This window comes from Carassius auratus, chromosome 44 (assembly GCF_003368295.1).
Source record: "Carassius auratus strain Wakin chromosome 44, ASM336829v1, whole genome shotgun sequence".
Classification (NCBI taxonomy): Eukaryota; Metazoa; Chordata; class Actinopteri; order Cypriniformes; family Cyprinidae; genus Carassius; species Carassius auratus.
Window position 1 is genome coordinate 8,732,666 of NC_039286.1, and position 26,236 is coordinate 8,758,901.

The window sequence follows — 26,236 nt, forward strand, 5'->3', positions numbered from 1 at the left end:
GTCAGCCTCAGTTAGATACACACATGCACACATGCTGGAGAACTAGTGACATAATTGCACAAGAAAGTTTTTTTTTTTAAACATCTGGTGCAGCAAGTGCAGTTTAATGAGTGTTGGCTGTGGATCTGAAGCATTAATTACTGGGCTGATATCCACACACACAGCATAGCTCCACTCTACTATTTTTAAACAAACAATGATGTCATGTTTGATCCCAGAGGCATGGACTTTTTTTGTGTGAATGTGGAAAAAGGGCCAAGCGACGCGTGTGATTTTGCTTGCAGAACTGAAATGTACTTCAACACTGAAAACACAGGTGACAGATTATGCATTAATTTATTCTTTACTGTGGTTTGTCTCCCTTTATGTACTTTTATGTATACCTTTTCATTCTGAATTACTTGATTTCTGTATAACTAGATTCTGGTTGTGCAGTGGAATTATGTGAATAAATATTTGTGTAATAATGCTAAATGTATAGTTAACTATATATATATATATATATATATATATATGTATATATATATATATATATATATATATATATATATATATATATATATATATATATATATATATATATATATGTATATATATATATGTATATATAGTATATATATATATATATGGTTAACTATACATTTAGCATTATTACACAAATATTTATTCACATTATATATAAATATGGTTATATATAATGTGCTTAATCAATAATAAACCTTCCTAGCTTGGCACAAAGTAGAAACTATGTCATTGCATATAGGTCTTTTTGACTTATTGCACTATGATATTTTAATCCTCTGGTTCAGAAGCGATTCAGGAAAGTTCATAGGGCATGTTGTCATTTTGACCTGTCTCGTGGACTCCACCTAGTGATCATTGATGGAAAGACATCATTTAACAATAATTTTCGTCAGGGGTCAGTATAGTTTACTTAATAGGAAAAGTAACTTAATAATATTTTTTTTTTTCTCCAGGATTTGATTTGATGGAGTACTTCAATGTCAGAGATTTTCTTGGAGAAAAATTTGAGCCAGGTCAGACGCCCTATGTCCGCCTCGGTACCATGCCCATCGTCCAACAAACAGAGTAAGAGAATAATTTATTACAATGGCATATGCAAAAATCACATTATGTGCTTTTGCTTAATTTATAATATGTGTATTTTCAGACAATATGCAAGGTATATGTTTTTTAACAAGAGGTTTCATGTGTTTAGAGATGTGTTACCTCAGGGTCTGCCTGATGAATACGCCTTTGTGACCACATTCAAGTTCAGGAAGACCTCTCGTAAAGAAGACTGGTACCTGTGGCAGGTCTATGACAAATACGGCATCCCACAGGTGTGCACTAATGAGTCCTGAATGGGGCTGAAACAACAGGACTGTATTCATAAATTTTAGTTTCTCTTCCAAAGTTCTGTTTTTCAAATCAGTTTAACAATTTGAAGTCATTTATAACATCTAATATCATTAAATGCAATGTAAGCTGATCAGACTGTAATGAGAATGTCCTCCAGGTCTCCATCCGTTTGGACGGGGAGAACAAAGCAGTGGAGTACAACGCTGTGGGCCTGACGAAGGACGCGGTCCGAGCCGTCTTTAAGAACCCAGAGGTGGAAGATCTGTTTGACCGTAACTGGCATAAGATCGGCATGAGGGTGGACTCCAAGTCAGTGTCCCTGTTTCTGGACTGCAAGCACATTCAGACGCTGCCCATAGAGGAAAGAGAAGATATCGACATCCAGGGAAAGACTGTCATCGGCAAGAGACTCTATGACAGCGTTCCCATTGATGTAAGCAAACAGTTGGGGTTTATTTATATGTATTTTATACAAGATTAAGTCTCCCTTGCACAAAAGTGCTGTGATGGTACCATGATGGTATTTAATTATTATACCATGGTATACCAAGGTACTGATTGATTATAGTTTTCATATAAAGACTAATAATATAATAATATTTGCATGATACATCAGAGAATACCATCATGATAGTCTCTAAAAAACATGGTTAAATAATTGATATATGATTTGATGTTACACTAGCATCAGTAAGCATTTTTTCATTTGGCAAGAATGCATTAAATTGATCAAACGTGGCAGTAAAGACTTTTTGAAATGTCAGAAATGTCATTTCTATTTCAAATAAATGCTGTTCTTTTGGACTTTCTTTTCATCAAAAAATCCTTAAAAAACTGTATCATGGTTTCCACAAAAATATTAAGCAGCACAACTTTCAGTTTTGATAATAGGAACCTGTAAGATGGGAGATATTTATATAAAAGCAATTTAATTATACTAAACTGCAATGTTTTTCACAATATGACTGTATTTTTAATCAAATAAATGCTTGTTGAGCATAAAAGACTTCTTTTAAAAACAATTAAAAATCTTTTAAATGGTGACGTTCGTGAAGTTTTAAGTCATCTAAAATCATGAGTGATACAACCAGTTCCTGTGTTTCCTCTATAGTTTGACCTCCAGAGGATGGTGATCTACTGTGATGGTAAACAGTCTGAGCAGGAGACGTGTTGCGATATTCCTGGTGGCCCAGTAAGTGCATCTGCCTCGCATACAAACATTCATTCTCATTATGTCATCACATGGATAGTTAGGCAAAAACATACGATTTCTGACAAGTTCTCCAAAGGTCTTTGTTTTTAGTCCTCGATGAAGAGGGGGAATATACGTTGTCTAGCATCAAGAATTTCTTGCTCATAATACTGGACATCCAATGCTTCCTCTACCTTTCCTCTCTCTTTCTTTCTCTCTTTCCGTTTCCTTGTTCACTTTCTCTTCTCACTCAGTGTGAACAGTCTCTGGTGACTGAAGCCCCTCCACTCCCGCTGCCCACCCCAAAACCAACAAGTGCTGAGCAGAAGAAACCAGCCGATGTCAACTGCTCCTGTCCTGCAGGGGAAAGGGTAAGACCTTCCAGGTCAAAGGTCACACTCTTAAAGCTTGTGAACCCCCACGCTTAACATGCAAAAAAATTGAATATCAGCCTTACGATACAGGAGCCAAAGTTGTTTACAGTATATGAGCAAAAGAGGCTAAATAGTTCATTTCTGAAGTCAAGTGCTGAATAAATTTTGGTCATGTTAATATTAATGAAATATTTTGGTTTCTATTAATATCATCTGTGATCATAATATCAGCTCAGCTTCACCTTAGTTTGTAAAGACAAGTCAAAATTTAAACTAATGCACTTACAATGGAAGTCTATGGGGCAAGACTTTACAGTGGAATAAACTCACTCACTCAAATAAATACACTGGTGTTGCCACAAGATTTCAACGTTAAACGTTAACATGAGACTACTGTGATAAAATAATATATAAGTATATATATATGTATATATATACATACACACACACACATATATATGTATATACATATATATTTATATATATATAATTTAACCTAGACTTTTTATTTAAAGATATAAGGCTGAATATCAATTTTTTAATCTGAACTCTCTTTTTGTAATGCATTCAGTTCTGTTTTGTAATGCATTCTATACACACTTTTATTTCTGACATCTATCTTTCAGAATGTCTATCTCTTTTGCTATCTCTCTCAATCTTTCCCATCCTACAGGGTGAGACAGGTCTACCAGGTGCCCTGGGGCCCAAGGGTGAAAAGGTCAAATAATGTTTCATTATCACAGCATCACTCAAGTACTGTATTATGCTTTTGCACATCATCTCTGGATGCATTTCCAGTGGGTTCCTCATAGGCTCTTTGCATAAACTTTGCATCTGCAGGGGGATCCTGGTCTTAAAGGGGCAGAAGGACCACCAGGATACAAAGGGCAGAAAGGAGAACGTGTACGACATCCATATTATAACTTACAAAATTTCATATAGCTTTGTTGACTGTTTGGATAAGCGTAAAACAGCATTGTTGTATATCAGAAATGCTTCTTGCAGAATAGTGATTTATTTTCATACGATATTGATCTGCTTCCATTTCTGCTGTTTCTGTCTCTCTGGGCCTGGAGAATAATAGATCGGTGTTGATTGATTATTTACAGGGCCAGGCTTTCTCTATCAAAGGTGATAGAGGAGAGAAGGTAAGGTCATGAATTTAACAGCCAAACTCCTCAAGATAGACAAAACATTGAATGTGCAGTCTATATGTGTGTTTGTTTGTGCACGTGTGTATTCTGTCGTCTCGTGTGAGCCAGAACCCAATTCATCAAAAATCATTCATTCTTCCCTCGAATCCAAAGTCTAGGATTTCAAAAGAAAAACTGTTGACTCTCTTTTAAGGATGAAAACAATAAAATATCTTATTTTGAAATGCAGAATTATGGTTGTTCCAACCTCTAAGGATATGCAAAACAAGAAGCTGTGCACCGAACACCCACTCACAGCGCTTAAAACAGACATCCTCCGCTGCCCAGCAGACAAAAGTACAGACTCCAGGGCATAATTACCTCCGAATAATATCATAATTAACCTTTATCAGTCAGAGATTTGTGCAGGAGATCAGACGACTGTGGTTTTGTCAATAGAACGACGACTGCCATTATTTAAACATTTACCTGTGCTTATCAATAAATGACCAGATTTCATTTGTGTGATGAATATTTAGATTTACAATCTCTTAAGACTTCTGGAAAGGCATCGTATTTTTTAGATTTCCACTGCACTTGGTCACTGTTCGGCCAAATTTAGATGCCAGCTGACGCCGACAGCTAGAAACAATGTAGCATGCTGGATTGGTCAGTGGAATTTCCTGCAGGCGACCTACAAAAAGCAAATGCTGTGCTGGAGCAGGTTAACAATTGCAAAACAAACACATAAAACAATTAATATTGCCACTTAAAGGGACAGTTCACCCAAAAATTTAATGTTGTCATCATTTACTCACCCTCAGGTGGTTCTGAACATGTATGAGTTTCTTTCTTCTATTGAATAGATTTGGAAGAATGCTGATAAAAAAATAAAAAATAAAAAATAAAAAAAACTGTTGGTAGCTGTTGACTTTCATAGTATGGAAAAATATAGCTACCATCAACAGTTTGGTTACCAGCATTCTTCCAAATCTTCTTTTGTGTTTAACAGAAGAAAAAACGTATACTGTTTTGGAACAACATGGAGGTGAGTAAATGATTACAACATTTCATTTTTAGTTGAACTGTCCCTTTAAGATTTAGAACGAACCCAAAAAAGGAATTTTCTTCTGCAGTTTTTTTTATCTTGTTTTCCAATATAAATATCTAAATAGTCTTAAATCAGTATATATTGTCTAGAGAAGCAGAATTACTTCATTAGTTTATTTTTAAAACAAGAGTTTATGCATAAAACAAGTAAAAATATCTGTCAGTGGGGTAAGAGAAACTTAATTCAAAAGGAAAATTTTATATATCTGCACTGACAGATTTTTATTTAATATATATTTAAAAAAAAAATAACTTTATTAAAACTCAAATTAACTTAATTTTGATGCTTTTTTTTTCAGAAACAATACTTCATACCTTAAGTCACTTTCCTTCTCAAGTAACTTATATTGACAAAAAAAAAAAAATTCAAAGACAAAAGTACTGAGAAAATCTTTTTTTACATTGCAGATAATAAATTAGGTAAAACATCCCCTAGACTTGCAATAAAGGATGAACATTAACCATATGTGCCAGTAAACATTGCATTGTAATGGCAAGTTTTACATGAATGTTTTTGTTGTTATGCATGGTTTTTGTTTGCTTGTGCGTGTATTTCTTTATGTATATGTGTCAGTGTTTGCATGAGTGTCCATGTGTATATGTTAATGTGTTTATTCTGTGTGTGTGAATGTGTGTCCGTGTACTCACATGTATCCATGTGTTACAGTATAAAGTTAGCTAGCAGCGTATGGAGGAGTTGGCTAGTTAAAATGCATGATGCCGCAAACGCATGTTTGTGTTTGAGGTGTTTCTCTGTCTCTAAACCCTGTTATGTGGTCGTTTTGTCAATCCTTTAACACTGTAATGTTGTTTGTTTTGAAGCTGTGGTGCTTTTGAAAAGTTGAGTCATGGTGCACCTGCAGAAAAAAAGATGTTACAACTATTTTATAATGACACTTTAAGTAACCAATCTATTGGCTTCAATAGGAAACTTCATTACAAAAAAATTGAAATCAAGCAAATTAGCATTCACTATATGCTATGAGGGTTTTATATGCTCTCAAAAAGTGCATTAGACATCTGAAAGGCATGGTATAATGGCAAAGATTTCTTTAGGTGTCCTTAGTGGTGTTTGGCATTAGAGTGCGATTCATTTTAATGACCAGAAAACTACACTAACTGCTGTTGGCCTCTTTTTGTATTTGTACGATCTCACAAGACTTTCTTCGTAATATATATGCTTTTATAATATGTGATTCTTTGAGTGTAAAGATGGAAAATCTGTTAATGTCTGATGATCATTTCAAGCATTTTTAGTTGGCTGGTCTTGTTTTAAAAATATTATTTTGGTTTCTAAGGTCAGATTTTTCACAGGAATGCATTTGGCTCTATTGTATAACATGCTGAAGGGTTAAAACCTTTCGATGGTCACTTGTGGCCATGTCCAAACCGTGTCACATCTTGTTTTAATGCCATGTTGAAATCTCGTGTCTCTTCTCAGGGGGACAGCGGCGAGCGCGGTGAACCTGGAGCCAGAGGAGAAAGAGGAGAAAGAGTAAGACACACTTGTGTACACGCAAACAACATGAAATGCCATTTGTAGTTAACTTGCACTAGCATTCAAAGGTTTGGGGTCGTTAACAGAACAAGGTTTTGAAAGAACCAAAGTAAAAACAGTAATACTGTGAAATAATATTACAATTTAAAATGATTTGTTTCCAATTTTTTATATGTTTTTTTGTATTGTATTATTTTTATTCATGCTAAGCTGAATTTTCAGGATAATTTTCAGCACATTCTTCAGTCTCACATGATCCTTCAGAAATCCTTCTGATATGCTGATTTGCTGCTCAAAAACAAACAAGAGTCTGCGATTTATCTTTTCCAGGATAATTTTATGAATAGATAAGTTATAAATTATTATTATTAATTTATTAATATATATATATATATATATATATATATATATATATATATATATATATATATATATATATATATATATATATATATATATATATATAATTTTTTTAAAAAAATCTTTATGATTTTGGATTATTTGATTATGGAAGAAAAAAAAAAAAAAAACTTGGTTTGTGGATGCTGTGAGAGATTCAATTCCAGGCAGTGTTGATTTCATCAGCAGAAAAAAATAATAATAATAACAATAACTACATATTATGCAGCATACAATGAACATTTTATGTTTGTATTTATTTATAATCCCGTTTTGTCTAAACATTCCTAATTCCATAGATGTGTTTATAAGTGGCATTAATATTTCTGTAACTTTTAGGGATCAGACGGTTTACCCGGTCTGGGTGGGAAACACGGAGATAAAGGAGAGAGAGTGAGTGACAAAAAGTTGATTTGCATGTTGTTGAAGGTGTATTTTGATGGTTACAGTCTAATGACCGAGCTTATTGATGAACAGGGTGAGAAGGGAGTTGCAGGTGAAGCTGGGTTTCCTGGACCTCTCGGACCAAAGGTAAGACCTCCTTTAGACAGAAGAGTAAGAGTCCAGTGTCAGATATTAACATTTTGTAATTGTCAATATTAACCCTCCCCCACCCCCCAATTTATTTTCAGGGGAATTGTTTTGTCATTTTGACACCAAAGAGGCTGTTGTCGTTCTACAAATGATTAAAGATGTGATATATCAAAAATAGGCAATGATTTTATTATGAAAAATGCTAAAAAAAAAAGTTTAAAATGACAACTTTAAAATTAATTGTCTTGTTGATGTAATTTAAACATTAAATCTAAAAGCAGCAGTTAATAATGCAGTAAAGTCTCTATTGTATGTCATTGTTGATTTTTTTTTTTTTCGCTGTGGGTATTTTCTCAGCATTATTTTCTGTTTTATCACTTTTTGGTGAGAAGCTAATTTCTAACACTGTGCTAGATATTCTCTTGACATTTTTAACCTGATCTGGCCTTTTTGACCTTTTTTTTTAATTCAGGGTATCCAAGGCGATGCTGGTCCACCTGGAGCACCGGGTGCTCAAGGGGTGTCTGTAAGTACTGTATGACCTGTGCATTTAAACCACTGACGATTATGAAAAACTTCAAATTATTGCAATAGAAATGTATCTTTATCATTAATGACTCGATTTCTTTAAAAAGCTTCTTAATATTGCGACTTTATTTCTTATTTTACATTCTTATTTTCTTTCTTACAATAACCTTATTTTATTTTATTTTTGCACTTTATTGCATTTTTATTTATTTATGCATTTTCGTTACATTTTTCATTTAATAAGGTTGAAACTGGCTTCAATAGATGATCACTACATTAAAAAACTAATTGAAATGAAGACTTTGCTTCTGCAGTTTTGTGTTACACCTGTGCAGGACAGATCGTAGTGTGGCCAGTGTTCTTCTCTGTGAGGTTTGTAATATGTTCATATGCTTTTCATCAGGGTGTCACTGGAGTTAAAGGAGATAAAGGAGCTTCCGGAGAAAGGGTAAGGGATGACTGACACCTGTCAATCATAACCAACTGTTACCACAAACATCACTACTTAGGCTCAGTGTTAGTATTAAGCAATTAAACATGGGAATGCCCCGCACCGTTTGTGCTACAGATGTGAATGATTCCTAAACTCATCCAGCAGAGGTTTAGCATGCACAGCATTTGTCTTGAGAAAATGTACAAATCTAGTTTAGTTTGTCAATGCAGACAACTAGAGGCCTGAGACAATGTTCCCACTTGTCTTCCCCGTTGTCAGTACCCCTGTTTTAGTTCTGATGCTTTGGAATAACTTGGACAAAGCCCAAAGTACTGTACATACCAGTCAGATCCCAACACTACAGAGGGAATATTTCTACAGAGTGAACGCAGACAGACTGATAACTCAAACAGATGTCTCAGTGCTGATTCAATCTCCATATATCCTGTTCTGCGCGGGCGTTGTGCAGTCAGACGGGTCTTAAAACAGTTTCACACAGTAGAGCATCGACGTCATTCTTCCGTCTGTCTGAAGGTCCACCCCTGCACCTACAATGAGAGCTTTTAAGACAAATTTGACTTTCCTGAAACTTTGAAATTGCATTATTTCTCAAAATGGAACTGCTAAAATAATGATTGCTTTCATGTCGCTCCTCGACTGTCATTGGTTGACAAATAGATAGTTCCGCCTCAAACTGGTGCCATTGGTTGAGCCGATGCTGCCGTTATTTGGCTGGTTGGGATGCTCAAAAAAACATTATTTTAGAATAGCAGTTTTATTATATGAAATGTTTTAACATGGGAAAACAAACTTAGTTTTGGAAAAATTGCATTTCTTTTAAGTTCAAGTTCAAATTCAGTTTATTTATAAAGCACAAATAAAAACAGCCACAGGCCGACCAAAGTGCTGTACATTTTTGGGAAAATAAAAAGTAATAATGCTGGTAATTCTGGTAAAAGAATTGCAGTGCAAATGGAGCAGATGGAGCAAATTGATCTATTTTTAGAACCAATGCATGGTTCATTGAAAGAGGAAATATCAGATTATGCTTTTTTGAGAAAGGCTTTTCATTTGCACTCAAACGGCCTTAAATTCAAAATAAATACATCATACAAACGCATCCACCATCTGTTATATTTCCTGAATCTGTGACCTGAAAAAGCAGGCACTGCATAGTGGATATTGCATGTTTTTGTGCTGTTACAGTCATATTTCCATCCCATCAGTCCGTTTCCTGCTGCTGTTTTCTGTATTAAAATATAAGCACCTGTCTAGACAAACATACATCATTTAAAGGATTTAAAGGAGTAGTTGTCATTCCAAATCTGTATGCTGTTTATGGGACATAAAATTAGAAACTGGGAATAAAAATAGTGAGTTTAGATGTGACATATACTATTGTAACAAGAATTAAACATTCTTATTAATACAGAAAAATATATGTACTGAGCAAATTGCAAATGTTTTATACTATAGTAGTCATTTATTAAGATGACTTTCATGAAATTATCATTGAAAAATTGGAAGCAGAATACATTTAAGAAATATAATTTAAAAAGTAACAAGTATTTTTCAAAAGTTTGGGGGCAGTAAGATTAAAATAAATGTTTTTAAAATAATTTTCGTATGCTCACCAAGGCTGCTTTTATTTGATCAAAATTATAATACAAACAATAATATTGTGAAATATTATTTCGAATTTAAAATGTCTTTATTCCTGTGATGCAAAGCTGAATTTTCAGCATTATTACATCTTCATCTATCTAATATACTATAATATATTCTAATATATTGATTTGCTGCTCAGCAAACATTTCTTCTTATTATCAATGTATATATATATATATATATATATGTATATATACACACAATTTATCTTTGGCGGTATGGTTCCTTACGGGGGTTCTTGCTCCCAGAATAACTGAACATACAGGAGCTTTAACATTAACCCCCCAGAATCATCAGCTTAGAAAAACATGACAATTAAGACTCTTAGTAATGTCTTTAAAGCATACAGTGATTATCATGTAGATGTGGCAGTGGGACGGACGTCTATCCTGTAGCCTGGTTATGAAGACGAGTGTCTCTCAGCAGTGAGGTCCATGCCAGCTAAGATTTTAAAGCCTTAGTGATCTGAAACAAAGAAGACGACAGCCAGAAGGTGCACTGTAACGTGCTGATGCTTATAATGGGCAGGGAGGGAGAGTTGCGAGCCGTTGAGCATACTTAGCGAGAATTGGTGCCACGTATATATGTCCCGTGTCTAATAGGAGTGTGGTAGTGATTGGAGCGAATTGAAGGCTGACCGCATCAGCTGGTCACAGCCTCCGTGGCCTGATGAAGTAACGCTGCGCTCGATGAATTTCTTCGAAAAAATCTTACTGACCCCAAATTTTTAATTGGTGATATTACACTAATTGTCCATTCGATGACGTCTCACTTTCAAATGTTGTTTAGGGTGATCCAGGTTTAGACGGGTTCCCAGGGAAACCAGGTTTTCCAGGAAAAGACGTAAGTAGTCTGAGCTTTTATATTGTATAGAATTTGCCATGTACCATTTGGCGCAGCATGCACGTACACTGGATGAAGAAGATTTTCATGCATGCTTGTGTCATGTTTTGCTTAGATCAAGGAAATATACGTTTTATCTAAATTACCTCTCTTTCTCTCATTTTCTATGAAAACAGGGTCCTAGGGGGCTGATTGGTGCTCCTGGTGCAAGTGGAGTCAAAGGAGAGAAGGTATAGAGACACTTTTTTTAAGACACTCATTGCTTGGAAGATCTGGGCAAGTTTTTTTATTCCCCCTCAGTTTGTTCCAGACCCATATGAAGGGGTTTTATTAAATGTTTCCTTTTGTATTTCTTAGATAGCTGACTCTTAGATATTTTTGACTCTTCCTTATTTCCCATAAAACCCCTTAAAACACGCATATCTTTCTTGGAGAATTATATTTTTGTATCATATGTCTCAGTCTCATTCATAAAGACAGCCATTCAAAAATTCATCCAAGGCTGTATCAAATACTGTTTAGTCTGTACAGGAAGATAAACCATGTGACAATTACACTCCAGTTTAACTCCACTTAGAATATCAAATCACTGTGTCATTTTAATAAATCCTGTCAAATGCTGATTAATAAATGCTGTATTTGCCGATAGGGTGAACGAGGTCCTGCTGGATTACCTGGCGATGCGGTAAGACGTTTGATTCGTTAACTGAATTAGTCCCACTGTAAAACAGTATTGAGTTGCTCATTGCTTCATCTGTGTTTTTCCTCAGGTCCAGCTGGCAGGACTGAAGGGGGCAACTGTAAGTGCTGAGAAGATGAGTCTCGAACCACGCTTCTGTTGATCGTACTCACACACTCATGGGTGTGTGTTTGTGTTTTCAGGGTATCCCTGGTGAACGAGGACCCCCGGGAGCGGACGGCCCCCCTGGACCTCCTGTAAGATACCTTTTGTGATTTAATGCTCTTTCAAACAAGTTGTATTGTCTTAAAGATGCATATCAAAGAAGAACAGAGAAGTTAGTTCTGAGAAAGAATCCCGATCTCCTGATATATTCCTCTCATCTGGAAACAGACCCAGTGATTCTGTTAAACTGCAAATTTTAAATTAAATTCAGTTTAAGTAAATGGTTTGCGATGAGCTAATGGCGCTATTTTAATAGTTTGGAAATGTGTCAAGGCATGAGGTAAGTAGTGTCATTGTGTAAGCACTTTTGTGGATGTACTTTTAGATTTACATAGCACATTTCCACTCCGTGACAAACAGAATGGACAATAAAGTTAAATTCAAACATTAAGACTTTTTTTTTTTATGGGACTCAAGTGTCCAGATATTTTTTGGGGTCACTGTACATCATGAATATCACATTTGTGGTCTGTTTGTGAAAAAAGAAGCATCACTTTTGCTCTGTCTTCTTTTGTTGTGTACGTCACTATTTCTAATTAGCCTATTGTTTATGCTGTTTTTGTTCAGGGCCCACCTGGACCTGCAGGTTTGCCCGGTGTGCCGGGTGAGAATGGACAAAGGGTAGGACATTTGTATTTTATTGAAGCAGTTCATCTCAGCTGCTTTTAATGGAGCTGTAAGATGTTCTAGAACCTGTTCTGTGGTAACCATAGAGACTGGCTGGAAGGCGCGGATCTCAGTGCATGTTCTGGTGATATTATCGTGCTCTGAGGGGTCAGATTAAAGAGAGGAGCTCATTAGGAAGAGAGACAGGAAATGTTCGAAAGGTCTGACGCTCTCAGATGCCCTCGAACTGATGAGATGACAGCATCATTAAAATGTTCTTAGCATACTTGAAAACTTTGTTTCTTGCCAGAAATAATAATGGTGTTTGGATAACGGCTCCAAAATGAAAAAAAAAAATAAATAAAAAAAATGAAGCAAACTGAAAAATGTTTATGTATTAAAATGAAAAGTCTGTCTTTATTTACTCACCCTAATGTACCAAATCAATATGACTTACTTTCTTCAGTGATCCACAAAAGAAGTTTAGCATAATGTTGTTATCGTTAAATAAAGCCATTTAAAATCGTTTTGTTAACGTGATAGTTGACCCAATAAGGAAAATTTGATGTTTATCTGCTTACCCCCAGGCGTCTAAGATGTAGTTGACTGTGCTTCTGCAATAGAACACAAACTGAGATTTTTAACTGAAACTGTTGTGCACAGTATCAGTCATGTGAGTGGATGGGAATCATGGCTAAAACAAAAAACAAAACAAAAAAAAAAAACATACACAAAACCACATTAAACCCTGTGGCTTGTGACGATATATTGATGTGTAAAGAAATGATCGGTCTGTGCAAAGAAATGCACAGTTTTTTACCTCTGAACTGTTAGGACTCTCCTACGTTCTCAAGCAGGCGCTTGAGGCGTCTACTTCTTCTTCTTGCTTTATGGTGGATCGCAGACTTATAAGTGCATTACCGCCACCTGTCTCTCAAATGGACCATTGACACTCTGTCTTCAATCTCAATTAGGAGTGTCAATGGTCCATTTGGGGAAAGGTGGTGGTTATGCATCCACTGTAAAGCAAGAAGAAGAAGAAGATGCCTCACGCACCTGCTTGAGAACGCGCATGGGAGGACGCGCTCAGGAGAGTTTGGACATTGCGTGTATCAGAGGTAAAATACAATATAAATATTGTTCTGTGTCTTGCACAGCCGCTGGGTTTAATTTGGTTTGTACTTCTATTGCACTTTGTTTTATTTAAGAGTGATAGAGTTTAAAGGTTTGAGTTAAAAATCTTAAGTTTAACTTATTAAACCATCTTGAACTAAACTAGCTTATAAATCTAGCTTGAAGTACCCAAATCTGGTTGGTCTCCCAGTGGGGCCAAGCTGGTCTCAGCTGGACTTCTGCCCAAAACCCTTCTTAAACCAGCCAACAGTCCAGCTAAGACCAGCAAACCAGATTCAACCTGATCTTCACACAAAGCTATTGTATGCATCCGTCATATTAATTACTTTTTTATGAGTTTTGTCCTTGCCAATGTTTTGTCCTCAGTGTTGTAGCTCAGCAGGGTTGCGGGTGTTCTGAATGTAGCCCCCGTTCTCTCCGTCCCAGCGGGAAACACTGTCAGGTGCTCTTAAAGAGGGAGTCTAACTGATCTTGTGCTCAGCTCAGAAACGCAGCGGGTGGCGCTTGAGAATGACACACAACTGCAGAACGCCAGGAAGCCCTGAGTGAGACACTAAAAAGTGTCTCTCTGTCTCTTTTTTAACCTTATTTTAAGCTGTTATCACTCCTCACATCTTTTTTTTTTTTTTGCATTAACTCAACTTCTAAATGCCTTGAGCCAGTATGTATGCAAAAGGTGTTCTCTAGATAGAATTTATTTCTAAATCCGACCAGCAATAGCAAAAAGCAAATCATAGTCTTTGACTGTGACCATAAACATAGGCTTTGGGCTATTTTTATTAAGAAAACATAAGCTCTTCTATATGTCGGGCCCCTCCTGTTTCTGTTGGAAATATATCAACAAGGAAAGGAAACTTTGCAAATAGGATATTAAATGTTTTTTACTTTTATTTTCTGTTGACTATAGAGCAGAACAAAATTGCTGTGAGTGTGATTTCCTGTTTGTCCAGCAGAGGGCTTAGTTGTGCCTCTAATGGATCGAAGGTCATTATAGACATTAGATAGAAAGGTCTAAACTCATCCTGACCTCTCAAATGGAATTCATTTTTTTTTTTTTGTCTATTATTAGTATGCTGAAATTTATTATTTTTATATTTTTTACAATTCAGTATCCTTATTCCATATTCCTTATTACCTTTTTTATTTAAAGTACTATATTTTTATTTATTTCTTTTTAAATATGAAATATCTCCTTATTCCTTATCTCTCACATTTTGCTTTTACCTAACACAGACTCATGAGGCATCATCTTCTCTGTTTCTCCAGGGTAAAAAGGGGGATGCAGGATTGCCGGGAGTTGATGGTCTTCCAGGACCACCTGTAAGAACCGCCAGAACATTCATTCTTAGCCTGAATCGAGCTCTTTGCCTTTTATTCTTTCCTGTCAAGTGTGGTTTGATGTTTGGAATGGAATATTAACATACTGCTTACCATAAACTGAATTTTACAGCAGAATGCAACAGTAAATATTTTATTAAATAGTATGTCATTTATGCATATGGAAACTTAGTATGCTGCTATGCAAAAACAGTATGAATATTATGACTATGGCATTCTCAGCATTCTCAAGTATTTTTCGAGTTACAGTGAGTTCTAGTGGTTACCAGAGGAATGAGCATCAGTCAGATTAAAGAGCAAAACACATGCAGTCAACGATAACATAATATTGGAATATTTTAATAAAATAAATTATGAATGCATTGATTGCAGATGTCTATTAATTTCAACATTTCAAGTTATATTTCTGTGTTTTATCTTTAGGGCCCTCAGGGGCCTTCTGGGCCTCCCGGGAGCCCTGGGCAAACAGGACCTCCAGTGAGTTTACATGCAACAAAATAATACTGTTTGCATTCATTTGTATTTCTGAACCGAACTAGAGCCACAAAACAGTAGCAGATGATATTAAATTCATCTGTTTGCTCACATAGGGATTACCTGGTGAAATCGGCTTCTCAGGAAAACCAGGAGAAGCAGGAAAACCGGTGAGTCTCTATGACTCACTTTAATAACTTGTTGGCCTATTAACTCAACACTCATTTTTAGTGCAAAAAAAACCTTGAAACAACGGTAATTATTTTTCAGGGCCTTCCAGGAAAAGATGGATCAGATGGTTTCCCTGGAAACGACGGCGAGAAGGTTAGAGCTGTTTTAATGAGGCAAACTGTGAACTCAGTTCTGTGGAGGCAGAACTTCATCATTGATCAACCCATCTGAAGGCCAGATCTGCTTTTTTACCTTTTCATTTGTGCTTTTGTTGCACTGCAGTCTGTTTTTACGGTAATTATTCTGTGTTCCCCATTTAGGGGCAGAGAGGTGAACCCGGACAGGACGGCTTCCCTGGAAAACCAGGACCTAAGGTAAAGGATGACTAATGCTTTAAGATCTGGCCTGGAAATCCATTTGTTTTCCCTCATCACCAATGCCTGTTTCTCTCTCTCTCAGGGAGATGAAGGTCCTCCAGGACCACGAGGACCTCCTGGTGAACGGGTGCGGGAAGTAAAACTTAAAACAGCCTTGACAGAGCCTTGATAGAAGGACACATGACACATCTGTCTTTCTCTTTGTGTCCTGTCTCAGGGAGAGCCTGGTTTGCCTGGAGAAGTCGGCACAATAGGACCCAAAGGAGAGAGAGGAGGCCAAGTAAGACAAACTATGTGGGCATAATTATATGCTTTTTTCAAGTCAAAATCCAATGTTTTATTGATTAACACAATCAATAGACATTGATTTGTAAAATATATCAGACTCTTCAGTAGAAAACACACTCCTGCTGTGAGAACCATAATCTAATCACTTGGATGCTTCTCATTAAAACATGTTCAGCCTGTAATTCACTGCAAAGATTGTGAGAAAAATACAAGAAATCATGATACATTTTCAGTCTTATTAATGTCAATTTATGCATAATGTTGTTTTGTTTGAGCCAAACAGTTTTTTTTGTTAGATTTTATTCTTCCATTTCTCTTGTAGGGAGAGAGAGGAAAAGATGGATTTTCTGGCCCGAAAGGAGAGAAAGGAGACAAGGTGAGAGACAAGAGATAGCTAAAAAATGCAAAAAGGGATTCTTTTATTATAAAGCATTAGTCAAAAGATTGGATAATTGGTGTTAATGAAATTGTTTTTCATGATAAAAAAAACTTTAATATCAAGGCTTATGATTAAATGATTGAAATGTAAATATAAATTAAATAAAGAAAAATTGTTTAATTTTATACAATATTGAACTGTTTTGTGGATAGTTATTTCATAGTTTTGATTATTAATGTCTAAAATAGATAATCACTTTAGATCAGTTTTGTTTAATGCACAATTGCCTACAGGTGGCATTTGTGTAATGATATTTGCTGTATCAACATTATAAAATAATACAGTAAAGAAGGCTTAGAGAGGTCATTTCTGACCGTGAGTTGCTTTAGGTTTCACACATTCAGGATTAAACTGTCAGCGATGGTTTCCTGAGGACATGAGGTCGTTAATGAGATAATTAACATGCTGACAGGATGAGGATATGACCTCTCTGCTACTGTTTTTCATTCATACAGGGTGAGATTGGCCCCAGGGGTCCAGCCGGGGTCCCAGGCAATGTGAGTACAGATGATAATTGATATGTACACACAAATATTTATCTATGTGAATATACAATTATCATTGATTTAAGCAATGATATCTGATGTAAGTAATAAATCAGGTCCTTTTAGTGCATTGATTCAGCTGATGTTCTGTTTATTGATGCATGTGTATTATAGTATTATTTCAAAGTGATGTATTTCAATTTTCTTTAGGTGGCCAATGTGATTCCTGAACCTGGTGAACCGGTAAGCCATCAGTTTTAACTTGATTTTGAATAATACAATATATTTTGTACAATACATTGTATTTAAAAATATCCTATTTTAAGAATAGTTTGTTAATAGATATTTTGAGTGTATCTATTAACATAATCATCCTACACATTTTTCTTAAAGTGTGGTTGTGCCATCTTTTTGAAACTAAATGCCACTTGGGTTGATATTTAGTTATTTAATGCATTCATTGTTTTTAAGTGTGTGTGTATTTACTGTATATTCATGTAGATTTACAGTTTTTTTTTATTTTTTTTGTATTTTTAGGGTAAGCCGGGAGAGAAGGGAGAGAAAGGAGATCAAGGAAAACCAGGCGAGATGGTGAGCTTTTCCGACACTTACGAATGAATTTAGTTTGTACAACCCATCACAAGAGGGCAAAAGAGAGTCAAGATTGGTTGAATTACTAGTCTCTTGTGCCTCTGAAAATTATTTCATTCATAGCATCATGTTACTGCCACTAGTGCATTCATAATACAGACATAATGAAGTCTGCTGTCAGTTTGAAGAATCACGAGGCAAATCCACCTGAAAAGGAACAGCGAAATATGTGCATTTCATTTCTTAGTGAGAACAGCCACTTGAAGTGTTTTACGCATTAGCTGTCATTAAATATTAAGGGATTCAGTGTTGGAAAATTTTGCAGATGAAGGTGCCTTTTTGCCCCCAAGCTATTAAAAAAAGTAGGTCTCGAGCATCTGTCCACAGATCAGTGCAATTTCATTAATTTAGAAAAATGTCCAAGCAATGTACTATTTAGATATTTACTGTAGCTGTTAAAAATAATGATAATAATTTACTGATGCAAAAATGGTCGACATATCCAAAATGAGCATTTTAGCATATTTAATATATTGAAGAATGTGAGCTAATTAATAATTCAGGAGGTCATTTCCTATATTGACATCATGACCTGCCCATCTTAAGCATTCCCACTCTATACTTTTTCCAGGGATTCTGCTCAAGATAATTTATATTAAATTAGATTATTTTATGTGGTATATTGTTTTATTTTATTTTATATTATTAAACGCTTTAAAAATAATAGTAATAATGAATAAATAATTAATGAAAGCTCTGTCCATCTCTCCACTCATTTACTAAGTGCTGCATCATTTACACAGGCACAGACAAGCTTGTTAGGATGATGTACTGTATCTACTCTCACCTGAATTTATTAGTGTGAAATGAGAAATGTCTCTTGAATTCCTGCAGTTCCAGCAGGTTCAGTCAAATGCAATCAGTTCTGCTAGAGAAACTGCCCTGATGACATCTTTAAAGAGAGACAGGTTTCATTTCCAGAGTGCACTGTAAAGTTTGTGGAAGGAAATTACAAAGTCACTATGACTAAATGAACAAGAAAGTGTTTTAACAAAGATATATTAAAAAAGAAAAAAGAAAAAAAAGACATGAAAGGGTTATTTCACCCAGATATAAAAATTCTGTCATCCCTCATGTCTTTCCAAACCTGTATGAAACACAAAAGATGTTTTGAAGAATGTATACAACTGTTTCAGTTAGTAGTAAATATTGGAATGACATGAAAATTTGTAAATGACAACTTCATTTGTTTTATTCATTTTTTGAGGTGAACTATACTTTTGAATGACACATTACACATTTCCAATGTGTTTTTAGGTATTATAGCATATATTCAGAGTTCTTACCTGATACCAAAATCAATCTGATCACCTTCCAATACTTGATATCTCCAGGGTCAAAGAGGACTTCCTGGAGAGCAGGGATTCAGAGGACAAGCAGGATCTGTGGTAAACCAGAAACAACATCTTAACCAGCTGTTTTACAATACACCTGACTTGCATTCATTCACATGAGACGGTCTACTGAATATGACGATCATTGTGAATCCTATACCTTCATAATCCACTCACATCTGCGAGAAAGTCAATGGTTCTTAGAGTAATTACGATGTTTCTTCTGTATTCCACACACGACTGTCTGACGTCTTTCTCTTGTTTGTGTGGACAGGGCCTTAAGGGGGATTCTGGTGAAAAAGGAGAGGCAGGGAGAAACGGAGACCCAGTATGTTTGTCTTCCTATCACTCATGATGTTTTGATTGATTTCAGAACTTTTCTCTCTCATACTCGTCACTCTTTTTAGGGTCCACCTGGATTGATGGGCCCTCAGGGGCCTCGGGGGCTTCCAGGCAATGTGGTATGTTCATTAAAAAAATACCTCTTTTTTGACATCCAAAATACAAGATCCATTTTAGGAAAGATACAGTTTTTTTCAACTGTAAATGTAATCATTTAAACTGGTGCGTTTTTAATACTGGTGTTTTTTTCTTCTAATCTGCTTATTTTGTAATGAGAACTTTTGAAGTCAAATATTTTGGGGGATTGGAAGTAATTTTTTTTCAAGTGAAAAAATCTTGTTTGTGTGTTTTAGGGTATTCCAGGCAGCATTGGTCCACCTGGGATCGCTGGACAGAGAGGAGAGAAGGTAGGAAAGCTAACAAATCAAATAAACTGTCTGTTTTATACACGTGTGTGTGTGTGTGTGTGTGTGTGTGTGTGTGTGTGTGTGTGTGTGTGTTAAAAAGGAAAACTAAAAGAAACTGGCAAGTCTACCTTTTGATGTTGACATTTAGTTGAGGAATTATTATGTATTATTTGTATAATCTTTTTGTATTATTTGAATTATTTTGCACCAAGCATCAATGAATTACTCAATTTAATTAAGTAATTATGAACCGTAATTATAATTCACTGCCTGAATCAGACTTTTTTGTAGGTCCATGTAGGTTCTTCGGTGTCTTTATGGCTATTTCTATCACACTAGGGAGATGCTGGTAAAGATGGTTCATCTGGACCCCCTGGTCCACCCGGTGAGCCTGGTTTAAGAGGAGAAATTGGTTTGCCAGGAAAAGGCAAAGAGGGTCCAAAGGTATTGCATTCATCAGTTTGATAACATTGATTATATTCTTAAACGGTGTTGCTTTGCTAAAACTTATTACAAATATTCCACGTGGATTCTCACAACTACTAGACAATTAGGTTTAGGAGAAAAGAGCATGCAGTTTATTTCATTCTTGTTTTACAGCTTCCCTCCATGAGCGTGTGCAATTGCATTTAACAAGCTTTGTGTTTAGGTCTGGTCCTCTAGAGAATCTGAAAGTTGTTTATGCTAACTTTTTCCATTTATATTTGCTGATTGTGGTTAAAAGCACTGAAACGTGTAGAATAAAACTACCACACATTTAAACTAATGAGTCAAGTGTTGGGAACTGCTGTGGTTGTTTTATAGCTACAGATAATACAGATCATTTAATTACAGGGAGATTCTGGAGCTCCAGGTCCTGCCGGACCTCCCGGACTGAAGGTAATGAGACTTCTTTCAAAAGTTCTTCTTCTTCTCGTTGAAAGAAAGAATCAGACTTCATTTTGTCTTCCATCAGCATGAAAGGTCTTTTTAGGCATTTTTATCATGAGCAGGTGTGTGTTCCCCAGGGGCAAAAGCTGAATCACTGCATTTCATTTATGTGATGATTTTACTGAATTTTCAAAGAGCCTTTTTCTCAGGAAAAAGTAGCAGATATGTATTTTGCTGCTGTAATTTAACAACAGCCCTATATACTGTTTATTAGACTTAGTAATACTGGATACACACTCCTCTTCAAAGGTTTAGGGTCAGTTAAAAAATCATGAAAAAAATCATTTTATTTAGCAAGGATGCATTAAATTGATCAAAAGTGACAGTACAAATATTGATAATGTTACAAAAGATTTCAGTTTTAAATATTGTTCTATTTAAATAAAATAGTTCTTTTAAACATTATTCTCATCAAAGAATCCTGAGTCCAATCAAAATGCATTATAGTTTCCAGAGAAACATTAAGCAGCAAACTGTTTTCAATATGGATGGTAATACGTATTAGAAATATATATATAAAAAAAACAATAATAGGTTCACTAGCCATTTGTCAAATGCATGTCATCCGACAGCATTGCATCACTACATGACCTCTATAATGTCCACTTAAGAAATGTTTGTGTTTAATAATAATAATAATAATAATAATGGACCCACTTTATATTAAGTACATATTAACTACTATGTAGTTAAATTTTAATTATTAATTTGGTACAATGCACTTATTGTGTACATAGATGTTTTTACATTGTACTTATATTTGAAAAATATCTGCACATAATTACATCTGTAATAAATTTCTGTAATTACATGTATAATTACACGTTGACCCATTCCTTAACACACCCTTAAACTTACCCATACCACCAAATCTGTCCCTAACCTTACCTGTTTCCCACCTCAATAGCAGCAAAAAAAAAAGTTGCAATACAATATGAACACAATGAGTACATTGTATTTATGTTTTGATGTAAGTACATAGTAGTTAAGGCCAATTAATATAAAGCGGGACCATAATAATAATAATAATAATATATTTAAATACATTTGTTCTTTTAAACATTCTTTTCATTAAAGAATCCTGAATCAAAAAAAAAGTGTTATAGTTTCCAAAGAAACATTAGGCAGCACAACTGTTTTCAATGTTGATGATAATACAGTATTAGAATACTAATACTAAGTATTAGAATATTAGAATGATTTCTGATGGATCATGTGACACTGAAGACTGCACTAATGGCTTCTGAAAATTCAGTTTTGTCATCATAGGAATAAGTAACAGCATATAAAGCATATACTCAGGATATGGTTTACAATTAATATGCAAATTAGAGTCAATATTGAAAAAAGAGTAAACAATATATATCTTATACAGCAATACACAGAGCTATCATCTTTAAATTAGAAAGGGAATGCTGTTTATTTTTCCACGTTTCTCCCTTTTTATTTTGTGTTTTATTCAGGGTTTGCCTGGTCCACAAGGAATGCAAGGGATGCCTGGAAACAGAGGACCACCGGGAGAGGGAACCACTGGACCCCAGGTATGGAAACACAAACACACACGGACGGACACACACACACACAAACACACGCAGACACACACACACACACACACACACACACACATGTTGGTATATGTGGTTTATGTGGCGTAATGGGTTTTATTCTTTACAAACTGTATTTCCTATTGCTCTACCCCAACCCTACACCTAAACCTAACCCTCACAGGAAATTTTGTGCATTTTTGGATTTTCAAAATAACTAATTCTGTATAATTTATAAGCGTTTTGAATTACGGGGACACTAAAAATGTCCTCATAAACCACCTCCTCATTGTAATACCTGTGTCATGCCCATGTCATTATACACATTTGTGTCCTCATTAACCACATAAACAAGCTCTCTCACACACACACACACACACACACACACACACACACAGTCATGTGGCTGTTTACCTGCTCATTCTTCCATTGCAATGTCCAATCAAAACGCAGTCATTTTCACATTAGCATTAGTCAGGTGACTCTAAAATTACCATATGGCCAAAAACTGACCTTTTTTTTTTTTAATTTGCTGTGAATATGGTGGGGATTGAAACTAATGCAAATGGTCAAGCTAAAGCAAACAGAAGGCAGATGCACAGCAAACGTGCATTTTAACAAGCACATACATTTAAAAGCATGCATACTGTTACGTGAAAGCCTATACAACTTTCAGACCCTATTTTTTGCTTATAGATCTGAAGACAAACACAGATGCACATTTCTTTATCTCACAGCTAATTGATATTCTGTCTTTCTCAGGGACCTCCCGGACCTGCAGGGCCACCAGGACCAGCGGTAAACAATCTGTTCATATTTACATCACTTTCAAATGAGACAGACGCTCACAGAACACCCTTAAGTGACATGTCATGCTTGATATTCAGGGTTTGAGAGGACCTCCAGGAGTGAGCGGACCAGAGGGACCCGCGGGACACAATGTAAGGTTTATTTAGTTGATTGATTATACCAGGACAACTCACAATACTGTATTTTAACAGTATTAGCTAAATACTAAATAGTCCCTGAGACCAAATGATATGCTACGTCATTCATAGTAGTGAAGGGATAAGAGAATTTAAGACATCTTTGGTGAGGATCTTCACCAGCAGTCATGGCTCATAAATGAGTCTCTCTCTCTGTGTGTGTGTGTGTGTTTACCTGCAGGGTTTACCAGGAAGACATGGAGAGAAGGGCAATCCTGGAGAACCAGTGAGTGATATTTGTTCGTCATTTAAATATGGATTCATCAAATCAGCTGATGCTATTAATATTTACCTGCTGCTAATGGATCATAAATGCATAGATTATGGAGTATGATGAGTTTTTTTTAATGGATTTTTGTTTCCCAAATTCTTTTTTTTTTTTTTTAGGGAAAAGCTGCAGATATTTCTGATCTGAACCTTAAGGTACAGCCATCCATCCATTCATCCAACTAACCAAACATCAAACTATCATTTCTTCTTACCATCCATCCATCCATCCATGCAACCAGCCATACTTCCATCCATCCACTCACACAATCATCCATTCATCATACATTTAACAATCCAAAACTCAATCCATTTATTCATCCATCCATATATCCAACCAACCAACCAACCTTCCATCCATCCATCCATTCTTCCATCCATTTATTCACTCAATCATCCATTATTCCATCCATACTAACCAACCACCAACATTGCCTTTCTCTCTTTCCCAGGACATTTGTTCAGATTGCCCCCCTGGACCAGCAGGACAGCCAGGTATACCAGGACCTCCAGGTGAACAAGGTCTTACTGGACCACCTGGGAAAAATGGACAGGATGGATATGCGGTGAGAGAGCATCTTTAAAAAATCAAACTCTCACTTTAATCTTTAAACTTAACGGAATTGGAAACTAATGCGAGTTTATTGAATGGAATAATAAACATCTGGTGGCTTTGGCAGGGTCCTCCAGGACCAACAGGGCCTGCAGGACCACGTGGTGCTGATGGAGCCAAGGTTAGAATCCAGAAGATATATACACACTTTACAGACCTGTATTTTTCAAGTCTACCTACATACCAGTTCACTTTTAAAGACCCTTGTCTCACTGATATCATCTGACAGCATTGCATCACTACACTTTATATTTGGTTCCATTGCAGGGGGTCAAAGGTGACAGAGGTCCATCAGGAGTTCCTGGAGATAAAGGTGAAAAGGTACTGTCAGCCTACCATTTTCATCATAAATAGGCTGTATAGACATACATTTTAAATTTGGCATACCATGATTATTTATCTTTATGCTACAGCTTTCTCTCTTTGATTTGTATTTTCCCAGGGCCCCCCAGGACCTCCTGGTTATCCAGGGGCGGCAGGAGCTATGGGTCAACCTGTGAGTATTTTAAAATGCCACTTTTATAAAAGAACATGAAAAGAACTTGTATAGGTATCCTTAAACCTTACATTTTTGCTGTATCTGTAGGGTAATGATGGAAACCCTGGACCTATTGGACCACCTGGAGCTCCTGGAGAAAAGGCAAGGATACAATGTTTAATTTTTTATCTGTGATTTGAATGTGTATTAATAGGATGGATTGCATCCTACTAATCCACTGACCCCTGTGTTTTTGATAACTGAATGTGTTTTACCAGGGAAAAGAAGGGCTTCCGGGAATCCAGGGACCACCAGGTCTGCCAGGTCTAATGGTGCGTACTTTCATCATTTTATTTTATTTTTTGTATTTTTTTTTTGTATCTGGACATTTTTAAGAACGAATACACTACAGTTCAAAAGTATGGGGGACAGTAAGTTTTTTTTAAGGTTTTTGTAAGAAGGCTCGCCAAGGTTGCATTCATATGATCAAAAAGAGTAAATACTGAGACGTATCATTACATATATATTTAAATATATATTAAAATGTAATTTCTTCCTGTCATGCAAAATCATTCTAATATGATGATATAGTGACTAAGAAATGTTAAACGTATTATTATAAATGTTGAAAATAGTTTCGCTGCTTAATGATTTTGTGGAATCCATGATGTATATGTATTTTACATAGTTTTATTCAGGATTGCTTGATGAATAAAAAGTAAAAAAAAAAAAAAAAACACATAACAATGTAAAAGTATTCCTGTCACTTTTGATCAGTTTAGTGCATTCTTGCTAAATAAATGTATTTAATTTATTTCCAAATGTTTTTTTTTTTTTTTTTTTTTTTACGTACTCTAAAGTTTTAGATTAGTGTAATAGAAGAATAAGTCTAATAATGCCATCATGCTATTTTGTTACCTACTTACCATACTTACATGCCACATTTTCTGTGCTAAAGGGTCTGATGGGTAAACCTGGAAAGGATGGAAGACCAGGAGAAACAGGAGAGCCGGTATGAATCTGATGTTATGCATGCATGCCAGCATCCAAACAATACTTAGTTCTGTAAATACAGACACAACAAAAAACCTGATTGTTTTCTTTTCTTTTTCAGGGTAAACAGGGAGAGCCAGGACCACCAGGAAGAGACGGGCTCAGAGGAATGCCTGTGAGTGATGATTCAAATAAATCAATCAAAATAACACTAGACTGTCAGGACCAGTGTTGGGGGTAACGCATTCAAGTAACGCGAGTTATGTAATCAGATTACTTTTTTCAAGGAATTTGTTTAGTAATGCATTACTTTTTAATTTACAAGAAAATCTGAGCTCTTTTTCAAAAAGTAAGTTACCACTTACTTAGTTACCAGTTGCTTTGTTTTCCCATTTATTGAC

At 35.7% G+C, this 26,236-nt stretch overlaps 1 protein-coding gene across 2 annotated transcripts in view; it reads left to right on the top strand.

Moving 5' to 3' along the window:
* LOC113062389 (collagen alpha-1(XXII) chain) overlaps positions 1-26,236 on the top strand; it is a 50,493-nt gene that overhangs the window by 16,467 nt on the left and 7,790 nt on the right. The window contains exons 5-53 of one of the 2 annotated variants that reach the window (XM_026232215.1): positions 978-1,089; positions 1,220-1,343; positions 1,520-1,795; positions 2,474-2,554; positions 2,809-2,925; positions 3,602-3,646; positions 3,769-3,831; positions 4,038-4,076; positions 6,613-6,666; positions 7,408-7,461; positions 7,546-7,599; positions 8,075-8,128; positions 8,534-8,578; positions 11,021-11,074; positions 11,251-11,304; positions 11,724-11,759; positions 11,845-11,874; positions 11,957-12,010; positions 12,546-12,599; positions 14,985-15,038; positions 15,480-15,533; positions 15,647-15,700; positions 15,801-15,854; positions 16,022-16,075; positions 16,161-16,205; positions 16,296-16,358; positions 16,689-16,742; positions 17,261-17,302; positions 17,501-17,533; positions 17,828-17,881; positions 19,276-19,329; positions 19,550-19,603; positions 19,683-19,736; positions 19,971-20,024; positions 20,364-20,468; positions 20,859-20,903; positions 22,418-22,495; positions 23,261-23,296; positions 23,386-23,439; positions 23,666-23,710; positions 23,872-23,907; positions 24,204-24,317; positions 24,432-24,485; positions 24,632-24,685; positions 24,807-24,860; positions 24,951-25,004; positions 25,121-25,174; positions 25,801-25,854; positions 25,957-26,010. In XM_026232215.1, the coding sequence (XP_026088000.1) occupies positions 978-1,089; positions 1,220-1,343; positions 1,520-1,795; positions 2,474-2,554; positions 2,809-2,925; positions 3,602-3,646; positions 3,769-3,831; positions 4,038-4,076; positions 6,613-6,666; positions 7,408-7,461; positions 7,546-7,599; positions 8,075-8,128; positions 8,534-8,578; positions 11,021-11,074; positions 11,251-11,304; positions 11,724-11,759; positions 11,845-11,874; positions 11,957-12,010; positions 12,546-12,599; positions 14,985-15,038; positions 15,480-15,533; positions 15,647-15,700; positions 15,801-15,854; positions 16,022-16,075; positions 16,161-16,205; positions 16,296-16,358; positions 16,689-16,742; positions 17,261-17,302; positions 17,501-17,533; positions 17,828-17,881; positions 19,276-19,329; positions 19,550-19,603; positions 19,683-19,736; positions 19,971-20,024; positions 20,364-20,468; positions 20,859-20,903; positions 22,418-22,495; positions 23,261-23,296; positions 23,386-23,439; positions 23,666-23,710; positions 23,872-23,907; positions 24,204-24,317; positions 24,432-24,485; positions 24,632-24,685; positions 24,807-24,860; positions 24,951-25,004; positions 25,121-25,174; positions 25,801-25,854; positions 25,957-26,010 (3,068 nt within the window). The remainder of the gene's footprint in view (positions 1-977; positions 1,090-1,219; positions 1,344-1,519; positions 1,796-2,473; positions 2,555-2,808; positions 2,926-3,601; positions 3,647-3,768; positions 3,832-4,037; positions 4,077-6,612; positions 6,667-7,407; positions 7,462-7,545; positions 7,600-8,074; positions 8,129-8,533; positions 8,579-11,020; positions 11,075-11,250; positions 11,305-11,723; positions 11,760-11,844; positions 11,875-11,956; positions 12,011-12,545; positions 12,600-14,984; positions 15,039-15,479; positions 15,534-15,646; positions 15,701-15,800; positions 15,855-16,021; positions 16,076-16,160; positions 16,206-16,295; positions 16,359-16,688; positions 16,743-17,260; positions 17,303-17,500; positions 17,534-17,827; positions 17,882-19,275; positions 19,330-19,549; positions 19,604-19,682; positions 19,737-19,970; positions 20,025-20,363; positions 20,469-20,858; positions 20,904-22,417; positions 22,496-23,260; positions 23,297-23,385; positions 23,440-23,665; positions 23,711-23,871; positions 23,908-24,203; positions 24,318-24,431; positions 24,486-24,631; positions 24,686-24,806; positions 24,861-24,950; positions 25,005-25,120; positions 25,175-25,800; positions 25,855-25,956; positions 26,011-26,236) is intronic. The other variant, XM_026232216.1, reaches the window with a different exon arrangement.